Source organism: Triticum urartu, chromosome 4A (genome assembly GCF_056163025.1).
Source record: "Triticum urartu cultivar PI428250 chromosome 4A, HENAU_Tu73, whole genome shotgun sequence".
Classification (NCBI taxonomy): domain Eukaryota; kingdom Viridiplantae; phylum Streptophyta; class Magnoliopsida; order Poales; family Poaceae; genus Triticum; species Triticum urartu.
In genome coordinates this window covers 559,747,017-559,766,529 of record NC_141876.1, presented here as the reverse complement: position 1 = coordinate 559,766,529, position 19,513 = coordinate 559,747,017, and the positions used below count along the sequence as shown (strand labels likewise).

Sequence of the window (19,513 nt, the reverse complement as noted above, 5' to 3'; positions counted from 1 at the left end):
TACGGTCCGAAACTGATACGAAAGCGGATGTTTGCTGCAACTAAGAGACCCCTCGAATCATGCATAAAAAGTGCTAGGGGGTGTTTGGTTTAGAAGTCCTAGGACTTTTTCTAGTCCCAGGGACTAATCAAAAAAGACTCTCTAGTAGAGTCTTTTTCTAGTCTCTGTAGAAAAAGTCCTTCCTGTTTGGTTCTTAGGGACTTTTTAAGGACTTTTTTTAGTGTCTGGGACTAAAAAATCTCTAAACCAAACACCCCCTAAAGCACGAGCAAACCAACAAACCCGTTCAATTGCTAAGATGACCCCTCGAATATTATGATACATCGCTTCATGGTGAAAAAAGCAACAACACATTGGATGAGACTCGAAATAGGACATTGCACACGCTCGGTTGACCGTGTGGTTAAGTCACAAGTTAACATGAAGAGAAAGATCAAACAAAGACAAACATCGTCGAAGGACCGGGACAGGACATGTGGGGAAACGGGCAGTGGACGACGATGGACGGCCGGAGGACACCGTCAACACAGCTCCAGTGTTGCAGCGTCGACGATGAAGCCCGTTTTGGTCACCGGGAGCAGGGTATGCGAGCAAGCGGGCACCACATGACCTAGTGTGGCAGGGTAGGAGCACAATCAGGATTCGGCGCTTACAACAATGGCCCTGAATCCTGATGGTTCCTTCAAGGTGCTGGCGTGGAACCACAATGTGATCAGACGAAAACAATAGCAGAAGTTGAAATAAGACATCTAGGAACACAAGAAAAGGCTATGAGATATTACTGTTGTGGCGTTGGGCTATCCACCAAACCCTCATATAAGGAATAATCGCGTGAGAAGAACATGAGAGATATCAAATCACGACAATATTTTTGAGGAGCAGCTTCGGAAGTAAGGTCATCTTGATGCTCTTCTTGTTTCTCTAGCTGCGGAGCTCGCAAGACCCTACACTGCAAGGTAAAAGAACACAATTTCTATTAAAACCTACTCCGCGAGTCAATATGACCAGAATATGTTGTACAGAAACATAACAAGGTATTTACCTTTTTGTGTTGCCAATTCGCTGGGATGCATCCAGGACTGCAATTTGTGGTCAACAAATGATGAACAGAAAGAGATTTGCCACGGGCTCAATGTCCATGTATTGCCCACTGTTCCACTTCTACAGAGCTTTAGCGTGCGAGCTGGTAGCCGATGTGCGGCCACAGTAGCAGTGACGCAGCCGCCTTGCGGTGGTTATTCGTAGGAGGGCAGCCATCCATAATCCCCTTGCCATCAGCATTGGCTATATCTTTGCATGGGAAAAAAAATCATTTCCTCCTATTATCCTTCATGGGGAATTGACTGGATGAAATAATTTTCGACAAAATAGGTTGTTCATATCCTTCAGTCTTCCTATCAGTACTGCTTAAATTGCTTATCACAGACCACTGCATCTCAAAGTTGGGTACGTGTCCTGCTTGCTGCATGTCATGCAGAAGTCCTGCGGCTTCCGGTGTGTTGTTACACCTACGGTAGTTATCAAAAACAGTTCTATACATGCCAAAGGATGCTGCAGACCCAAAGGTCCTTAGCAAATCCAAAATCTTCTTAGCGTCACTGGTTCTTCCCATTGAACAAAGGCCACGCATGAGCACATCACAGGATCTCTCACTTGGTTTTAGGTTTTCCAACTGCATCTCAGCAAGAAAATCAAGCGCCCGGTCAAATTCTTTCAGTATACACAGCCTGTGAATGACAGAGCTGTAGCTAGCTTCACTTGGAAGTCTACCATGCTTCAACATTGTATTTATCAGATTAACAGACATTTCCACGTCACCCTGTCTGCAGAATTCCTTGATTAGCACATCAAAACTAATGTAAGATGTAGTTAGTGCACTTCTGCTCAGGTTGTTCAGACATGATTTTGCTTCAGAATTTCTTCCAAATGAAAGGAGAGCTGAAATGAGAGTCAACTCAATGACTAAACCATGCTTCCATCCACTGCCCTCAATCAGATGAAATAATTCCAGTGCTTTCTCGAGGTTCCCTAACATGCAGTGGTGACTCAATACTATTCTGAGACTGCGGTTGGTTGGTGTTAATCCCTGAGCAATGCAAGCATCAAGCATAGTAACTGAACGATCGGTATCTCCAGACTTGTGAAAGCCATAAACAAGGAAATCATATGTTGTTTTGTCTGGAGAAATACCGTTACCTTTCATATCCTTCAACAACTCATGAACCTGCAAAATGTTTCTTCTCTTGAAAAGACAGAATAACAGAATGTTGTATAAAATCAGATCTGTTGACTTCTCACTGTCTTGCATCAGCTCCTTAAGGCATAACGCACTAGAAAACTGACTCTGCTCACACATTCTGCGGACAAGTAGGCGGTAGCTAGAAATAGAAATGCTAGCATGTATCTTTAGCATGATACACAGAACTGCGTCTACTTTTCTCCAATTGTTTAGACAACAATATGATTGAAGGATGGAATTTAGCAATTTGTCACTTAATTTCTTCCCTAAAGTGGATGCTTGAACAACTGATATTGCCTGGCTTACTTTTCCTGTCTGCAGTAATTCGTTCACAATGCAGCTGCAAGCTGGGACATCAGAACATTCTGTTTTCATCATAGACTGTACCAAGTCCTTGCATCGTTCTGCATCAAACCATGCTAGTGAAGAGAACGCAAATTGGTGGGTGAACACATCCGATACTTTTATTTTGTTAAGGCAGATGTCATACAATCCAATCGATTCGACAGTCCTCTGCTCCTTTAGGAAGCCCTCTGCCACATTAAGAATCAGGGAACGGCTCACATCCACACCCTTTTCTAGGAGAGCCTCCAGCATCGCACATCCAACATTAGTGTAACCTGTCCTGCATAACTCTTTGAGAAGTGCACAATATGCACTAAAAAACAAATATGGATAGCAGTCCAGCAGCGCACTTATAAGCTGCAAGGCTTCCTCCATTACTCCCCATTTGCACAAGTGACTGATGAGGGGTATCACATCCTTCTTATCAGGAGACCAACTAAACTTTGTTGCAACATTCCAACACTCCCAAAACCCTGCGATGTTCCTTTCTGTACAGAAGCCTAAAAGCAAATAAGTATATGTATCTTGATTGACTGGCAAGCCTCTTCTGAATAACCTGTCCAAAACTAATCTTGCACAAGCTGACATCTCATTCTTACTCAGTGTTTGGACGACTAAATTTAGAGTTTGAGCATCCAATTTATCAAATGTATATGGCATTTCCTTCATAAGGTCAATAACATCCATAACATGCGCAGGGCTTGCGCACAAGGACTTGATTAGTGCTGAAGAGCTAGCTGGTGAAATGTAATGTCCCCATTGAAAAGCTTCATTTTTCAGCAGAAGAGCACTTGCAACATTGCCTTGCTGACACGCACTGACTATCTTCGAGTTAATATCTAGGTAAAGAGCATTATCAAGAATCTGTACCAACGAAATCTCAAGCCTTTTGGAGTCAGTGTCCAAATACAGGCCATTGCCTACTGAATCAAAAAACTCAGCTTTCGGGAAGCCAGTGGCGTTATCTCTCTTGACCTTCACTCCTAAGTGGTCTAGCCCCAGGAAGGATAAGGCCTTAGAGAGCACACAATTTCCAGATGGAAGATCATTTACACCATTAGTCTCCATTGTTCTCAAGATATGCTCTATATCATCAAACTGCCTATACTTGCAATATCCTGCCAGAAGTATCCTGTATGTTAAAAGTTCTGGCATTATTTTTCTTTCAATCATGTCTTCAAGGATATATTTCGCATGTCTATACAATCCCTCTGTGAAAACACCACCTATAATAGCATTATAAGCACAAACTTTAGGTTCAATATGTCTAGAAAAGCACTCAGATAAATAGAGGAATGCAGCTTTGAGTTTCATTTCTCTACAGCTATGGCATATGAAAATGCCAAAGGTTGTAGCATCTGCGGCAAATCCTAAGGACTCTAATCTTTGCAAGACAAACCATGCCTCGTCAGTACCAAGATTTGTGCACAAAGACGCAAGCATTCGATTGCAAAGACGCAGCTCAGGTAAATACCTCCACTCTTCCAAGAAATTCATCATATCACCAATATCCTTCTTCTTGCAAAATTCTTTTGCGACAGTTGACAATGATCCCTTGCTTATTTCAATGTTCAAGCTCTTTAGCTGCCGAATTATACGAATAGCCTGTAAGAATTTGTCTCCCTTGACTAAATCATTGACAACAAAATCAAGAACATCTCCTTCTGTGCAAGAGCCTAATCCAACTTCAAGCATGTCCACATATACTCTTAATACTAACGCCTCTTTTCTCTTTCCGACCAGACGATTTAGAAGTACTTGATAGCATGAGGCTGAAGGAACCAAACACTTGGACCTTGCACGATCAAAAAGTGCCACTGATTTGTCGAGGTGGCCAGCTTCGGAATACATCTGGGTAATCTGACTGAACAGTCTACTCGCATCGGTCAGAGCCCTGTTGTCATCCAGCAAGAGAAGCAACGATTCAGCTTGGTTGAGCATATGAGCATCTGCAAGTATTGACACCATGATGTCATTCGACCTTGGAAGATGTCGGAAGTCCTTGCTCTGCCACGAAGCCCACCTATACATATTCCACAGAAATCTTGCGTTCCTAACTTCTGCTGCACCTGGTCCGAAACCGATCAAAATGTCAAGAAAATCCTCAGGCCTCAGCCGCGAAGCACGCCAGAACCTGCGGAGGGTCTCCGGTGAGAGCCAGAGACCAAGCTTAAGAACATCCCGCAAGCTGCAATTCCCTTCAAAGGTGTCCCTTCCAGTGTCAAAAATGAAAGAGCACTTGGACACAATCAATTTCCCAATACCAGGGCCCAGTTTTGCTACCAAATGGACATCAGCCTCGCACTTTTCCCCAGTTTCGTGCTCCGCACTAAATCCGGCTTCCTCCGAAGATCCGGCAACGGCCGAATTGCAGAGAGAGGTGCCTTCTTTCTTCCCCAGGGTGTAGCAGCGTTCACCATCAAACAAGCTCCCTTTGTTGGAGTTCAACTCCGGAGCATTATTGGCATAGCCTCGGTGTCCAATCTTGGGCTCTCTCCTTAGATTCGAGCTGGAAGTGGTTGAAAATGAAATAAAATTAGTGTCAAGCAGGAACAGCAGTGCCATTCTGGAGAAAAGAAGCTCTGTCTCTGACGCACCTTGGTCGACGACGCCGTAGATGGATTGCTCGGCGCAACTGCCACGCCTTCCACATGTGATTTCCCCGTATACCTCGCGAGCGGTTGGGGCCGCCGCATCGCTCACCCAACGAGGCTGGTGGGCGGACCCATTAGCGCGCGGCCTTCCTCCTCCCCCCGTATTCTCCTGAGACGGGCCGCGGCGGCGACGGCCAGGGCGGGCGTGCTGGTGAAGGCGGCGCCGCGCGCAAGGAGCGGCGGAAGAGGGAGTAGGGGCCGCCGGAAGAAGGAGCGCGGGGGGAGGGGGAGACGGCGGAGGCGCGCGGTGTTCGATCCACCCGGCGAAGATGACCGGAGTTGGGTCAGGGGAGCCGCTGGGCCGGGCGCAGGAGGTCGTCGGGCTGCTTCTTTCTGATGTTTTGGATAACAAGGCCCACCAACAACACCAACGAGGCCTAATTCAAAACCGACACAAACGCGAGCCACCGTCCCGGCAACATATACAAATCGCTTTCGAATCTCCCGATGAGCGCCGACCATCATGGGCACGAAGACGAAGCGATCCTTCCCCGCCTACTCCTTCCAGCCCCACGCCGTCGACGAGGCAGCCGGCTACCCCAGCTCGGTTCTCCTCGACAGCAAGGCCTACTTCGCCGACCGCGAGAACGGCGCCACCGTCGAAGCGCAGTCGATCACCGGCCGCACCGTGAAGGTCACCTTCTGCCTCGCAGACCCGCCGACCGTCTCCTACTTCTGCGTGCACGGCACCGGGTTCAATATCGAGGACTACGCCGTTGAGCCCTGGGTTATATCCTCGGACAAGGACCTCGTCCTCCTAGGCTCCGGCTCAGCCCCCGGAGCGACGTGCAAGGACGTGATCACGCCGAGTACTTCATCTACAAGGCTGGCCGTGGCGGCGGGCCGTCGCTCACACCGATCCCAGCCACTCCCCCCAGGTATCAGGAACACATGGAACGTCGGTATCGTGTCATGCGACGACGAGGGGGGATTTCTCCTAGCTGACCTCATGCATACAATGCCTACCCTTGCAAACTATGACCTCACCGTCTTTTCATCCAAGACTGCTACGTGGACCACCAGGAAACTGCAAGTGCAGGCGCCGCTCAGCCGCATCAGGGTAGATGACCTGTTCATTGCACCTCACAAGGTGATCACGCTTGGCGGAGGCATGGTGGCATGGGTCGACCTCTGGCGTGGCATCATCGTTTGCAATATTCTCAAGGAGGAAGCCGACCTCTTCATCTATTTCATCCCACTGCCTAAGCCCGAATTCAACTTGGACCGGATGGGCGATCCGACACGGGTCCACGATGTCACCTTTTGCAATGATGTCATCAAGTTTGTCGAGATGGACCATCATCTTTATAGACCGGAGGGTGTCACCAAGAGGTTCAAGGTGACAAAGGATCTTGATAGCATAGATAGGATGCACGATGTGGACATTCTCCTCACTCTACATGATGACTTCATAAGAACACATGATTAACAAGAGCAAATCAATAATATCAGTGATGGTTGGAAGGTCCAGACATGTTATAGGCATCTTTCCTGGGACCACTGGTTCAAGGGACATGTTGTTCATGTCCACGACATCTTGGGAGTTATTTATCCAAAACCACCACACTTGGGGATAGGGTAACCACTCGGTACCACATTGAAGGCATATCACAAAAAACCATCGAAAATGTGCCTAATGCATATCGTGGAGCACTGATAGTCGGATAACCTCGCGAAAACAGTCAAACTGACTGGTTGGGCCCACCTGTAAGGCTGACATGGATTGCCCATGTGGAAAATTTTCTGAGTTGGACCTAGGTCCTACCTGTCAATGACTTGAAGTGTTTTTTTCCATCTTTTCTTTTTTATTTCTCTCTCTTTTTCTCTGTGGGCATTTGACCGAACAGGTTGTGGACGAGCACTGGACACGGACATCACCGGCGCAACCACCACAGAGGACATGTGCAGCGTAATGCCTGGCCAGCACCACTCCTGGCTGCCGCCGGCGAGCTCCTCTGGGAAACCAGCTCGCGTCCGCGGGCCGCGTCGTGGAAGCGTGGCTGCTCGTCCTCCGGTGGACGCGGACATGGCTGGGGCGGGATCTCGCCCGAGCTCAGCGTACGGCCCCGCCTCCTCGCTTCCACTCCCGAGCGCCGTTGCTGCCGCGGAGCTCCACACCGCCAACACCGACCGCCGCCGCCGGCACGGAATGAAGGGACGAGGCAGAGACACAGCAAGCGGGAGCAGCGCCGGCAGCAGGACGTGCGAGCTTGTTCCGCGCTCGCATAGCGCTCTCCCTGCCGCGCTCTCCCTGCCTCCTCGCTCCCACTCCTGAGCGCCACCGCCGCCGCGGAGCTCCACGCCACCAACACCGACCGCCGCCGCCGTTCAGTGACCGGAGCGCCGCCGCCACGCGTCTGCCGTGCTATTTCTCTTCTGGCCAAGGGGATGACGCGGACGAGCACCACTCCATCACCAGAGTGGCCTGCTTTTTTCAGTTATGGGAGCGCGGTGGCCTGCACCGTCCAGGCTGCCGCCGGCGAGCACCTCTCCCCCGGAGCTCCCGTCCTCTACTTGACCGGTTGAAGAGATGGGGAGGAAGAAGACAATGGATGGATGACAGGGGGACCTAGGTCCAACTCAGCAAAATTTCCACATAGGCATTCCACATCAACCTTATAGGTGGACCCAACCAGTCAGTTTGACTGTTTTCGCGAGGTAATCTGACTATCAGTGCTCCGCGTTACGCATTAGGCACATTTTCGGTGGTTTTTTGTGCTCTGCCTTCAATGTGGACCAAGTGGTTACCCTAGCCCTAAGTGTGGTGGTTTTGGGTAAATAACTCACATCTTGGTCGATGATGCCCTGAAGCATTATGTGTTGTCGCATCAATGGGGGATGATTTTGCTGAAACATTGGCGTTGAGTAAGATGTGGGATCGTAATGTTGGAAGAATAACATTGAGGAACCTCACAACAAATTTCCCGATCCTCGACACTAATGGGGACGATGTTGTCTACATGATGGTGAAGTGTCACGAAAAGAATTGGGCCTCTTTGATTCACAGGATTTTGAAAATGTAGGAATATGAAAAGTATAGGATTGCAGTGGCATGTCAACTTGAATCCTATAGGATTAGCAAAGAGTGTTTGACTCCACATGAAAAACAAAAGAAATGTAAAAAGAGGTTGGAGTGGATGTTAGATTTCCTATGAAATGTAGTACAAAAGATTCCATAGGATAAATTCCTATAGGATCCAATCCTATGAATCAAAGGGCCAACATAAGAAAAAATCCTAAGGATTTCAATCCTCCAAAATTCCTAAAGATATCCTTTGAATCAAAGGAGCCCTTACTGGATGGTTGGTGTTGTTCTCCGGAAGAAGACCGTGGAGATACTGAAACCATATTCCACGGAGAGAGCCTATCATTTCTAACAGATATTTCTGTCCTCTGCATTCTCACAATATCTTAATACTTCTCCAAGGCAAGTCTCTTTGGATCCGTATGCATTGTTTTAATTTCTTCATCTTTTCATACTAATTATTTTACGTGATGATTATGATATATGGACATGTTTGCTTCCTTGATATTATGTAGTGCGGACAAAGTCATCAGTGCACTAAAAGGGCCTCAGAATTATCAACATACACCCGGAAGTATTACTCAAAACAACGAGGTATGTTGTGAGTGCGGCATTTCGGTGCCTAGACTCATCTGAACCCGTCCAGGAAAAAAACTCACAAAAAATTCAAAACAAATTCAAAAAATTCCAATCTTTTTTTGCATGGTAGAAAATTTATCACGTGAGGTATGCTCCAAATTTGAGATCATTTGGACTTATGAGAAGCTCTCAGCAAAATAGACAAATCGGGTCAGAACAGTGCATGAACAGTAAACAATTTTACAGACCCTGAATTTGTTTTTTTTTGCCGAGAGCTTCTTAGATGTTCAAATGATTTGAAAATTATAGCGTACCTCACGCATCAAATTATCTGCCACACAGAAAATTTGAATTTTTTTGACTTATTCTAATATTTATTTTGATTTTTTTCATAAGGGCGGGTGCAGCTGAGCCTGGATTCAGAAGTGGATTACCGGTGTGTTGTAATCAACTATCATTCTGTTGTAGATGCATCCATGTTTCCATGTTCATGCGGTGACATTTAAATATGACTTTCTTTGCAGCCACCGCAACAAAATACGTCGAGCATACATGGCCTGTACCAAGGTAGTTCTGATAAGATGCTCATGGTGCACACCTAGACTACAACGATAGCAATTACCAACATCCAGTGTCGGGGCAGTCAAATTTACCAACAAGGCACACACCCAGGCAATGCCAATGTTGCTTTTGTTGAGGGTTGTCTTCGTTCAATGCATGCTAGCCAATCAAGGTACCCCGTGCCAGTGGTTTACACAGACGCCCATTAATTAAACCCATTAACAGTCGCGCAAAGTGCGCTCGCTGGGCTATGCCACATCATTTTCCCCGGTGCGAGCAAAAGAAAAAAGAAAAAAGAAGACAACACAGCAGATCAACACGCCATCTATTCCTTCGTGGGGAGGCAACTCCCCTGCTGAGTGGCCAATCATGGCTCGCAGTGCCACCGGGGCAGGGGTCGCCACAACTTGCTTCTTTGGTGCCTCCGGGATCGGCACCCCTGAATTGGCACAAGCGGAGCAACACGGAGGCAAATGCCATCCGATTACCATGGCAAAGACATCAAGTGCCTGGTAGAGTTACTTTAGCATATATCTGGCCATGGGCCGGGCCGGGCCGGGCTTGGGTCGGGCCTAAAAAAGCCCATGGCAGAAAAACTGAGGCCTAGGCCCTCCCAGGCCCTACCATCGGGCCTACTTTTCAAGCCCAAGCCCGGCCTATCTGGTAAAAAGCCTTGAAAATCCCTTAGGGCTTAGGGCCGTGGGCTGGGCCTCTTCCTTAAAATGTCAATATGCTAAGCCCAAGCCCGCCCAGGCCCTGCTGGTGGGCTCAAAACTCAGACCCAAGCCCGACCTACGATCAAGCCCATCGGGCCTAGGCCCTGGATTTTAGGGCCGGGCCTGGGTGGGTCGACAGGGCCGGGCCTGAGATGGCCAGGACTACTTTAGCATGAATATCTTGTATAACCCGAGTGCAGTGTTTCTGCTTCCGAGCTCATCTGCACCCCCTTGACGAAAAAAATCAAAACAAATACTAAGTAAATCCAAAAATTCTAAAAAAAATTATGTGGTAGATAAGTTTATGTGTGAGGTGCGCTCCAAGTTTCAACTCATTTGGACATCTGAGCAACTCTCAGCAAAAAAGACAAATTCAGGGTCTATAAAAAAGTTTACTATTCACACACAGTTCTGACCCGATTTGTTTTTTTTTGCTGAGAGCTGTTCAGATGTCCAAATAAGTTGAAATGTGGAGCGAACCTCACGCACAAAATTGCCTATCACATAAAAAATTAGATTTTTTGAATTTTTTTAGTATTTGTTTTAAATTTTTTATGACCGGGTGAGTCTGGCACCGAATTGGGTTTTCGGTATAAACCTGAGTTCTAAATAGACTAGCTTCACACAGTTAGCATTGTATCTAGTCAACATAGATCTATCTATTCCCGACAAATTTCTAAAGGTCGCATTTCTAACTTGTATTTGCGACATCTTAGCCAATCCAAAAGCCGTTCAAAAGTGTGAGAAATTGCTCTGGCAAGCTCACACCAACCATGTACTTAAAGGAAGGTTATTTTTTTGAGAAATCACCGGGGAGGAGTTCATCCACCTGAATATATTACTCAAAAGTGGCCAAATGACAATAGAGTGATTCAATATATATAAATGGATCAAAAACCTATAAATGAAGAATTTACAAACACATATAACCAATTTCCCTCTCATTAGTGCGCATAGTTTCCCTCTTTGCGACAGTTTTGCGCACGCCAACCTTTTTTCTTTAGATGAGAAGCTTCCAATAATTGGGGAAATTTTGAAACCAGTGATATGTTTAAATATAGATAACAAGAAAGATCATTCCTTTTATAATGATTATTAGCAAAAATGTCCATGCATTGCAACGGAAGAAAAAAAATACTCCCTCTAACCCAATAAAGCGTGCCTACATGCTCCTTTCGTCCATGACATCTATGTCAACACGATAGCCTGCCCATGTTGCCACTTATCCTTCATTCAGCCCTTGACAACGATGGTTGTGTTATTTACCTGATCAAAGCACGTTGGAACGTGATCGATTGCAAGGTGATGAGGTCAACCACCGCATGACACACTTGTCATTGAATTGCTCAGTGGAATGTTTAAAACTTCAAAAAAATAATCTTGTCAAGCTGGATATGAGGGTCACCCTCTCTGAGCTACTCCTGCACCTAGTCTATACACCGATCTACTCCTGCATCCATATACCGCCCCAATACTCCATCTCGCTTTTAACTTGCAATGTTGTGGGCTTGTTTAATAGAGGGGGAGAGGGGTGAGTCATGCACGTGTCGCCACGTGCCTCTTTAGTGCTTCGCTATGGAGCAAACGCCAAAAATTTCCTTCATTTATCAATAATACAATTGGAGATATGTTCTCTATAAACAGTACACAAATGATCATCTGTAACTTCCCCTTCGACTATACTACAATGATCTAATGCATATTAGCTAAAAATATAATATCCTAATCTACATAAAAATTATTGACCAGCACAAAGGTAAGAAACTTCTCAACAAATAAAAAGTGATAATTCACGTGCAGACACTTTTGCCCATAAATGAACAAATATATTGATGGAGCAAACGCCAAAAATTTCCTTCATTTATCAATAATACAATTGGAGATATGTTCTCTACAAACAGTACACAAATGATCATCTGTAACATCCCCTTCGACTATACTACAATGATTTAATGCATCTTAGCTAGAAATATAATATCAGAATCTACATAAAAATTATTGACCAGCACAAAGGTAAGAAACTTCTCAACAAATAAAAAGTGATAATTCACGTTCAGACACTTTTGCCCATAAATGAACAAATATATTGATGGTGGCCTAATTCTTGGAGCATTTCTTCAAGTAGAAGCTATAGAAGGACAGATAAGCAGTCAATGGTTTTCAAATGGATTATAACATACGGATGTATGTAGACATATTTTAGAGTATAGATTCACTCATTTTGTTCCGTATGTAGTCACTTGTTGGAATCTCTAGAAAGACTTATATTTGGGAACGAAGGGAGTATATTTCAATGGATAGACATGAAAATAATAATTTGTAACTCAAATCAACTGCTCGCGTACTTGAAATCTCATGGTATGTGTTACAACACAGCCATAGTACACAGAAGCACACTTGAAATCTCAGGGTATGTGTTACAAGTTACAACACAGCCATAGTACACAGAAAACAAAATCATGGAATCACTTTGAAATTTACAAGTGAAACTTGATTCTAGCATTACATTACCAGTTATGCAGCTCATGTTTTGCCACTGATCTTCGTATAATTGTGCCCCAAGATGAATGACCTGCATGATAATGTGTCAGTAGTTCAATGTACAATTCCTAAAGGACATTAACATCTAACAGGAATTTCATTGCAACTCTATAAAAGGGCACTGGGTATACTAAAACCTTCAAGCATTTTGAAATGTTGAGTAATGGACAATTGAATAGGCAAGCCATGTTTCGCCAATTTGAAAAGCAAGTGCTGCTGATATATGTAGATAATCCATAGTGATGTATCTGTCCTTCACCTTGATAGCAATTTGCAGGAAAATAAAACAAATGCGACATACTTGAAAATATTATCTTCATGTTGGACTATTTTTTTCTACAAACAGATACATGGTTTCACAAAAGCTCATCTAGAAGATCAATAAACTTAAATGATTTACGCTAGTAGCATCTAGTCAAGTACATTATTCTGCTATAAAAATATACTGAACCTCGGAATGACCGGCTTGTGCAATTGTCGGAATTATTACAAAAATTCTTTGAATTTTTTGATCAACTAAAACGACAACCCAAAGCAGCATCCGCGGTTAAGTATGACACACAAATTACCTGAAATTATACTTTTTTTCAATTTTTCATACTTATGTTGTCAGATATATTGTGCATATACCACCACTACAGTTTCCTAAAATGCTTAGTGGTCCAAAATATTTAAGAGAACTGCACAATCAAGGAGTACCAGGTAATCGAACATTAAAGAGTTGGAGATATAAACCAAATCCTACGTGTGAAGATTCTGTAAACCTTTTGTATCCATTGAAGCTTCAGGGATATGTAGTTGGCTATGTCGCATGTCAGTTGCTGGAAAAGGGCCAGAAGAACACGTTGGTCCAGATAAATGGGGTACGGTGCACACAACCCTCGCAAAATAACCTAGCCGAAAGGATATTAGAGTATCCGGTATCCACAGTGATACATATGCTAATTAAAACACTGGATAAACTGATAAAAGTGGTTCTCCGTGTAACAGAAGCGTGGGTGCATGAGATGGACTAACTATGAGATGCAAAACTCTATGTATTTGTAGGCGTCGTTTGATTTTCTCAAGCAGAAATAAGAAAATGGGGAATATGCGAACAACTACATTTCAAAATTTTCGCTCGGATAGTACTCTGCTCAACTCCTTCACCGGGTCCAGTGAAACATCAACCTGAAACAGCAATTACAACCAGTAAACCAAATGCTTGATACTTTTATTATTCAGAAAACACACGAAATATCTGTGTTAGGTGGAGGGTTAAAACTATATCTCATGTTTGAGTTGTACTGAAGGCCAAGGGTGGAAACACCCTGATTAAACAATCATCTCCATCAATGTAGACCAACCATCGTGCAAGGCACCTACAGTTTACTCTCTAATTATCACTACATAGAAAATCATACTCGTGCAAAGAACATTATACATGCAGATAATAAGCAGAGTAAGCACATAGAAAATGACAGTCATCCACACTCCCCAAAGCAAGCAGGCAGTTAGCATAAATAGCTAGTCATTGATCAGAATTTAGCTAATCTAGTAACCATAAGTTAGAACAATATTCTTCTGCGATAACAACACAAACTCAATTGCAACTGAATCAGAGCCGACACGACACGGTCCAGATCAAGTAATTTCATGGTGATGTTGTTTAGAGCGAGTGTTTTTTCAGTTGAATAAATGAGTCATCTGGATCGAAATTTTGGGATGCCAGCACACTGTATTATTTTCTGATGTATCATATCAACACCGTGGAGCTGCCTATCATGGCGCTTTGTTTTCTCTACCAGCAAAATAATGGTGCTTTGTTTATTCATCTGGCACGTATGGAAGAATCGAGGCAGAGAAATTGTACAGCGAGAAAAGATTTTCAGGCACGCTCACCTTGGCCCAGGGTGGACGGCCATTGACCCGCTGGTACTCCAACAGAGCGTAGGTTATTGTAGAATTCGTCCAACACAAGAGAGAGACTCCGGGTAAATGACGATGAGTTCGATGAGTCGGAGTCCAAAGCTGTCTGAAATGCTTCAAAGTCTTGCATCAACTGGTCCAGCAAATAAATGATGGCCAAGTTACCAAAAATTGAAGAAAAAAACGTAAACCAAGCGCAAAACTGAAGAAACATCATGGACAAATGCCTTGTTTGTGCATTGTCAATTAATATAGATGTTCAATAAACCTAAATCATATGGCTCAACATGGCAACTCAAATGTTACATATTGACAAAAGTATACCAAAAAGTGAACCAGTGCACACTCCATACAACACAATGTGAATACATGTTAGCAGCTAAATGCAATACCAGTGTACATAATCAAGAACAGTGAAACTGAAATCATCACAAGGGTGTACTTACCTCAAGATCAAACTCATGCTTGGCTACATCAACCTTATTAAATGTCAGCACCAGAGCCAAACGGGTCTTGTAGAGGATACTGCATGCTTACATCATGTTGCTCATAAAGGTAACAGGGTTTGTCGACCTGGGGGTGTCTACCACATATGCAACAACCTTTGGAAATGTCGAGCACAAGCTTCGGCTATGATAGCTAGCTCCTGAAGCCGACCAAGTAAAGATTTCAATCTACCCTGGGGTGTCTGTCGGTGTCAAAACCGGCGGATCTCGAGTAGGGGGTCCCGAACTGTGCGTCTAGGCCGGATGGTAACAGGAGGCAAGGGACACGAAGTTTTACCCAGTTTCGGGCCCTCTTGATGGAGGTAAAACCCTACGTCCTGCTTGATTAATATTGAAGATATGGGTGTTACAAGAGTAGATCTACCACGAGATCAGAGAGGCTAAACCCTAGAAGCTAGCCTACGGTATGATTGTATGTTGTGATTCTTGTCCTATGGACTAAAACCCTTCGGTTTATATAGACATCGAAGAAGGTTAGGGTTACACAAGGTCGGTTACAAAGGAGGAGATATCCATATACGTATTGCCTAGCTTGCCTTCCACGCCAAGTAGAGTCCCATCCGGATACGAGACGAAGTCTTCAATCTTGTATCTTCATAGTCTAACAGTCCGGCCAATGGAGATAGTCCGGCTGTCCGGAGACCCCCTAATCCAGGACTCCCTCAGTAGCCCCTGAACCAGGCTTCAATGACGATGAGTCCGGCGCGCAGTTGTCTTCGGCATTGCAAGGCGGGTTCCTTCTCCGAATACATCACAGAAGAATTCGAATACGAGGATAGTGTCCGACCCTGCAAAATAAGTCCCCCATTTCACTGTAGAGAGAATAATGTTTTCGCAGATCTAATCCGCTAGCTTGTTTTGGCAACATGATGTCACGTCATGGCCCGGTGATTATTCAAACCGTTTCTTTTAACCAGCCCCGCACATAACGCGAGGCAGTTTTTCGACACGTCTTGTCAAAGCAGAGATCGTTTCCCCTTATTACGGGATTCTCATCAATACGGGCGTGGGTAACCCAACCGTGCCATCAATTGCGGCGCTTGGGGGATAAGCGAGTTTTACCAGGCAAGTGGGGACGTTTAATTTTGTCCGCCCATATAAAGGGATAAGGATTCACCTTTCTATCCACGCCTTCTTCCTCCTCTGCTCATCCGCTCCCGCACACTCAAGCTCTAGCGCCCAAGTCCTCACTTCCATCTCAACCTTCTCCAACCATGTCCAGAGCGGGAGGCAAGTGGATGGTCTCCTCCGTCACGGAGGGAGACGTCAAGAAACTGAGGAGAGCCGGATACCTTCCCGACGATATCGCGCACCGGCTCCCAGATGAGGGACAGCTCATCCCCACCCCCGAGCCTCATGAGAGGGTGGTATTCCTCAGCCATTTCCTCCGCGGACTAGGATTCCCTCTCCATCCCTTCGTCCGGGGGCTCATGTTTTATTACGGCCTGGATTTCCATGATCTGGCCCCGAACTTCATCCTCAACATCTCGGCGTTCATCGCTGTGTGCGAGGCCTTCCTCCGCATCAAGCCCCACTTCGGCTTATGGCTGAAGACCTTCAATGTCAAGCCGAAGGTAGTGAGCGGCCGCCAGGCGGAGTGCGGATGCACCATGGTGGGCAAGATGCCCAACATCACATGGCTCGAGGGCACCTTCGTGGACACCATAAAGGGGTGGCAATCGGGGTGGTTCTATATCACCGAGCCGCGCGACCCTGCATGGGTAGCGGCCCCCGAGTTCTGATCTGGCATCCCCATGCGGCTCACCTCCTAGAAAGAGAAGGGCCTGTCCTGGGGTAATTCAAAAGAGCTGACCGGACTCCAGTCATGTATTCAGAACATGGTGGATAAGAAGTTCAAGCTTGTCAACATAGTCCAGGTTATGCTCGTCCGCCGGATACTCCCGTGCCAACAACGGGAGTTTACCTTGTGGGAGTTCAATCCGGCGCAGCACCGAACTCTGAACAGGCTCTTCGACACGACTCATGAAGATGCCTGGAGAGTGCTGTTCAAGGGCGCCGCGGTCCCTCCCCCATTACTGAGGATCGCGGATATAGCGCGAAGCGCCACGCCAATGCGGTAAGTTGTTTTACCTTTCACGGGATACTTGTTTTCTATATAGATTGATTCTATGCGGGATCTAAACTCCCGTGCGGTTAACAGGACTGGCAGAAGATGGCCGGACAAATCGACTGTCCGGCTCCCTTGCCCGAAGGCCCTGCAGACGCCCTTCTGGCGAAGATGTTGACTCCGGCCCCTTATAAGGTGCCGGAGAAGACCCAGAAGGCCAAGGGAGCTCGAAAGAGTTCCCGACGCCAGGCGTCGTCGGACTCACCGTCCGATGAGTTTGCGGCGCACTCTTCCCCCGAAGGCGAGGAAGAGGAAGGAGAGGCTCCCCCACCAACTGGGGGAGACAAGAAAAGGAAGGCCACCCCAACTGGGGAGGCCGGAGGGTCCAAGAAGGGAAGGACGCTCCTTCCGGACAGCTCTACCGCCGCCGACGAAAGTGAAGACGAGTGGTTGCCCAGGGCCAAGCCCCAGGGGAGATCATAAGTATTCGGATACCAAAGTAACCCATAGGATTCCTTTGTCGCATTGCTTTCCCTAACGTCAAACTCAATTGTGCAGGCCGCCCCGAGCCAATATCGAGGTATCCTCGGACGGCTCCCTGGGCTCGTCGGACATGGATAGCGATCCAGTCCCGACCGCCACCTCCCCTCATCCAGCCGACGATGCCGAGGTGCTGTCTCAAGAGGCACCGGATCAAGGGGGGACAGTCCCGGAGGCACCTCAAGGCGACCTTCCGGACTCTGGGAGCCGAGGGGACGGGCCCCCCAAGAGCTCCGAGTTCGGCCTTCAGCCGAACACCGCGCCGGACCCTCCAATGGCTCAGAGCTCGGGTAGGCGGTCCCCTTCTAAGGGGGGTGAGACGCCTGTGCCGGTGACCTCTGTCCATCCAGAGGCGCCGGACACTATGTTGGAAGCGCTTCGCAGCACTTCCATCGAGGAGGAGCACCGCACTATCATGAGTGCGGTGATCCAGAAGGTTCAGTCCGCCAAGAGCGGATTGACTGAAGCCTGTGCTAGCCTTCTAACAGGCTTCGAGGTAAGTGTTTTAAATTAATATAGTAGAAATATTACCGCATAGACAGTAGCCCCTGATGCTTTGTTCGGTGTTCACAAAGAAAAGCTGAACAGAGGATCAAATAATATCACAGGAGTCTAATATAAGTATGTCAATATGCATATGCAGGCTTTGTTGCCGGCGTCCGCCGCACTAACTGCGGAGGTCGCCGTACTGAAGGAGGCCCTCGAGGGGTCCTAGAAAGAGCTCGGCCTCGCTAAGAGGCAGCTCGAGGAGAACAAGGGTAAGTAATACCCCGTCTATAGATGAGAAAAAGGACGCGATTGCTAAATGACAGGATCATTGTATGTTTGCCAGGGGCCACGACCGAGGTGGCGACCCTGAAGCAAGCGTTGTCCCAGGCCGAAGAGAAGGCGGCCCAGGAGCGCACCGAGCGAGAGAGGCACGAGGCTCGGGTGGGCGAGGTGCAGCAAGAGCTCCAGGCTCTCGTGACGAAGCACGAGGCGTTGGAGCTTGACTTGAAGACGCGAGAGTCTGAGCTTGCCGCGGCCCGTGAGAGCGCGAAGAGTGCCAAGGCCGAGGCCCAGAAGGCCCTTCAGGAGATCGACACAATAAAGAAGATAGCGGCGGGTAAGGCTTTCTATATGCAAAGCAAGCATGTAAAAGTAAATTATCGATTACTTACCCGGATCCGGAGCTCTTCAGGAGCATTCGCAGATTTGCCCCGCAGTGTGTCCGATGCTGCAAAATTTTACCAGGCCGAGGACGGCAGCTCAACGGAGAAGCTGTTCTGATCTCAGTATGCTGAGGCCGAACATCCGATGCCGATGAGTGACTAGCTGAAGCAGATGGCCGAGCTACATAAGGCGGCCGATCAGGCCATGAAGGGCTTCATAGTCCGGTGGCCTGGCGATGCCCTTCCTAACAGCTTCTTTGGCCTGGTGAGGCGGCTTGTGGATGCCTGCCCACGGCTAGAGGTCGTCAAGCGATCCGTCTGCATTGAAGGTGCACGCCGGGCCTTTGCCCGTGTAAAAACGCAGTGGGTCAAGCTAGACGCCGTGAAGCTGATCAAGGAGGGGCCGCCGGAGGGCAAGGAGCACCGCCACCCCGAGATGTACTACGAGGGTGTTTTGCCGGGCGCCCGTCTTATCGTGGATGAGTGTTCGCAAAATGTAATATTTGAATGAGACTTGCTCGTTTTGTCCTGTGTGTATGAAAACTTGTATCGTATTCGCTATGCAACGCTTGTGTGAATTTAAAATATTACCTTCTGTTTGGCTGTTTATCCAATCTGAGAGATGGCTAGTCCTCGACTTCTACCCCCATGCCACGAGTGCCGGGGTGTTCGGGATAAAC

General features: G+C 46.8%; 2 protein-coding genes and 1 pseudogene across 3 annotated transcripts; 1 reads left to right on the top strand and 2 right to left on the bottom strand.

Annotated features, from left to right (window-relative positions):
• Nucleotides 1-261: 261 nt before the first annotated feature.
• LOC125552765 (Pentatricopeptide repeat (PPR) superfamily protein) lies at nt 262-5,570 on the bottom strand. Of its 2 annotated transcripts, XM_048716431.2 has the most exons (5): nt 5,182-5,568; nt 4,059-5,093; nt 1,043-3,716; nt 783-949; nt 262-690 (listed from the first exon to the last, which is right to left on the bottom strand). In XM_048716431.2, the coding sequence occupies exons 1-3, from the start codon at nt 5,235-5,237 to the stop codon at nt 1,310-1,312; spliced, it is 3,498 nt and encodes a 1,165-aa protein (XP_048572388.2). In that variant the 5' UTR covers nt 5,238-5,568; the 3' UTR covers nt 262-690; nt 783-949; nt 1,043-1,309. The 2 variants fall into 2 exon arrangements, with proteins under 2 accessions (XP_048572388.2, XP_087375044.1); XM_087518918.1 differs by having other exon boundaries at nt 1,043-5,093; nt 5,182-5,570.
• Nucleotides 5,571-5,701: 131 nt separating this feature from the next.
• Nucleotides 5,702-7,791, top strand: LOC147976610 (uncharacterized). The gene has a single exon (XM_087518919.1). The coding sequence runs from the start codon at nt 5,702-5,704 to the stop codon at nt 6,665-6,667; it is 966 nt and encodes a 321-aa protein (XP_087375045.1). The 3' UTR covers nt 6,668-7,791.
• Nucleotides 7,792-13,825: 6,034 nt separating this feature from the next.
• The window catches only part of LOC147976608 (GPN-loop GTPase QQT2-like), a 33,294-nt pseudogene continuing 27,606 nt past the window's right edge, over nt 13,826-19,513 (bottom strand).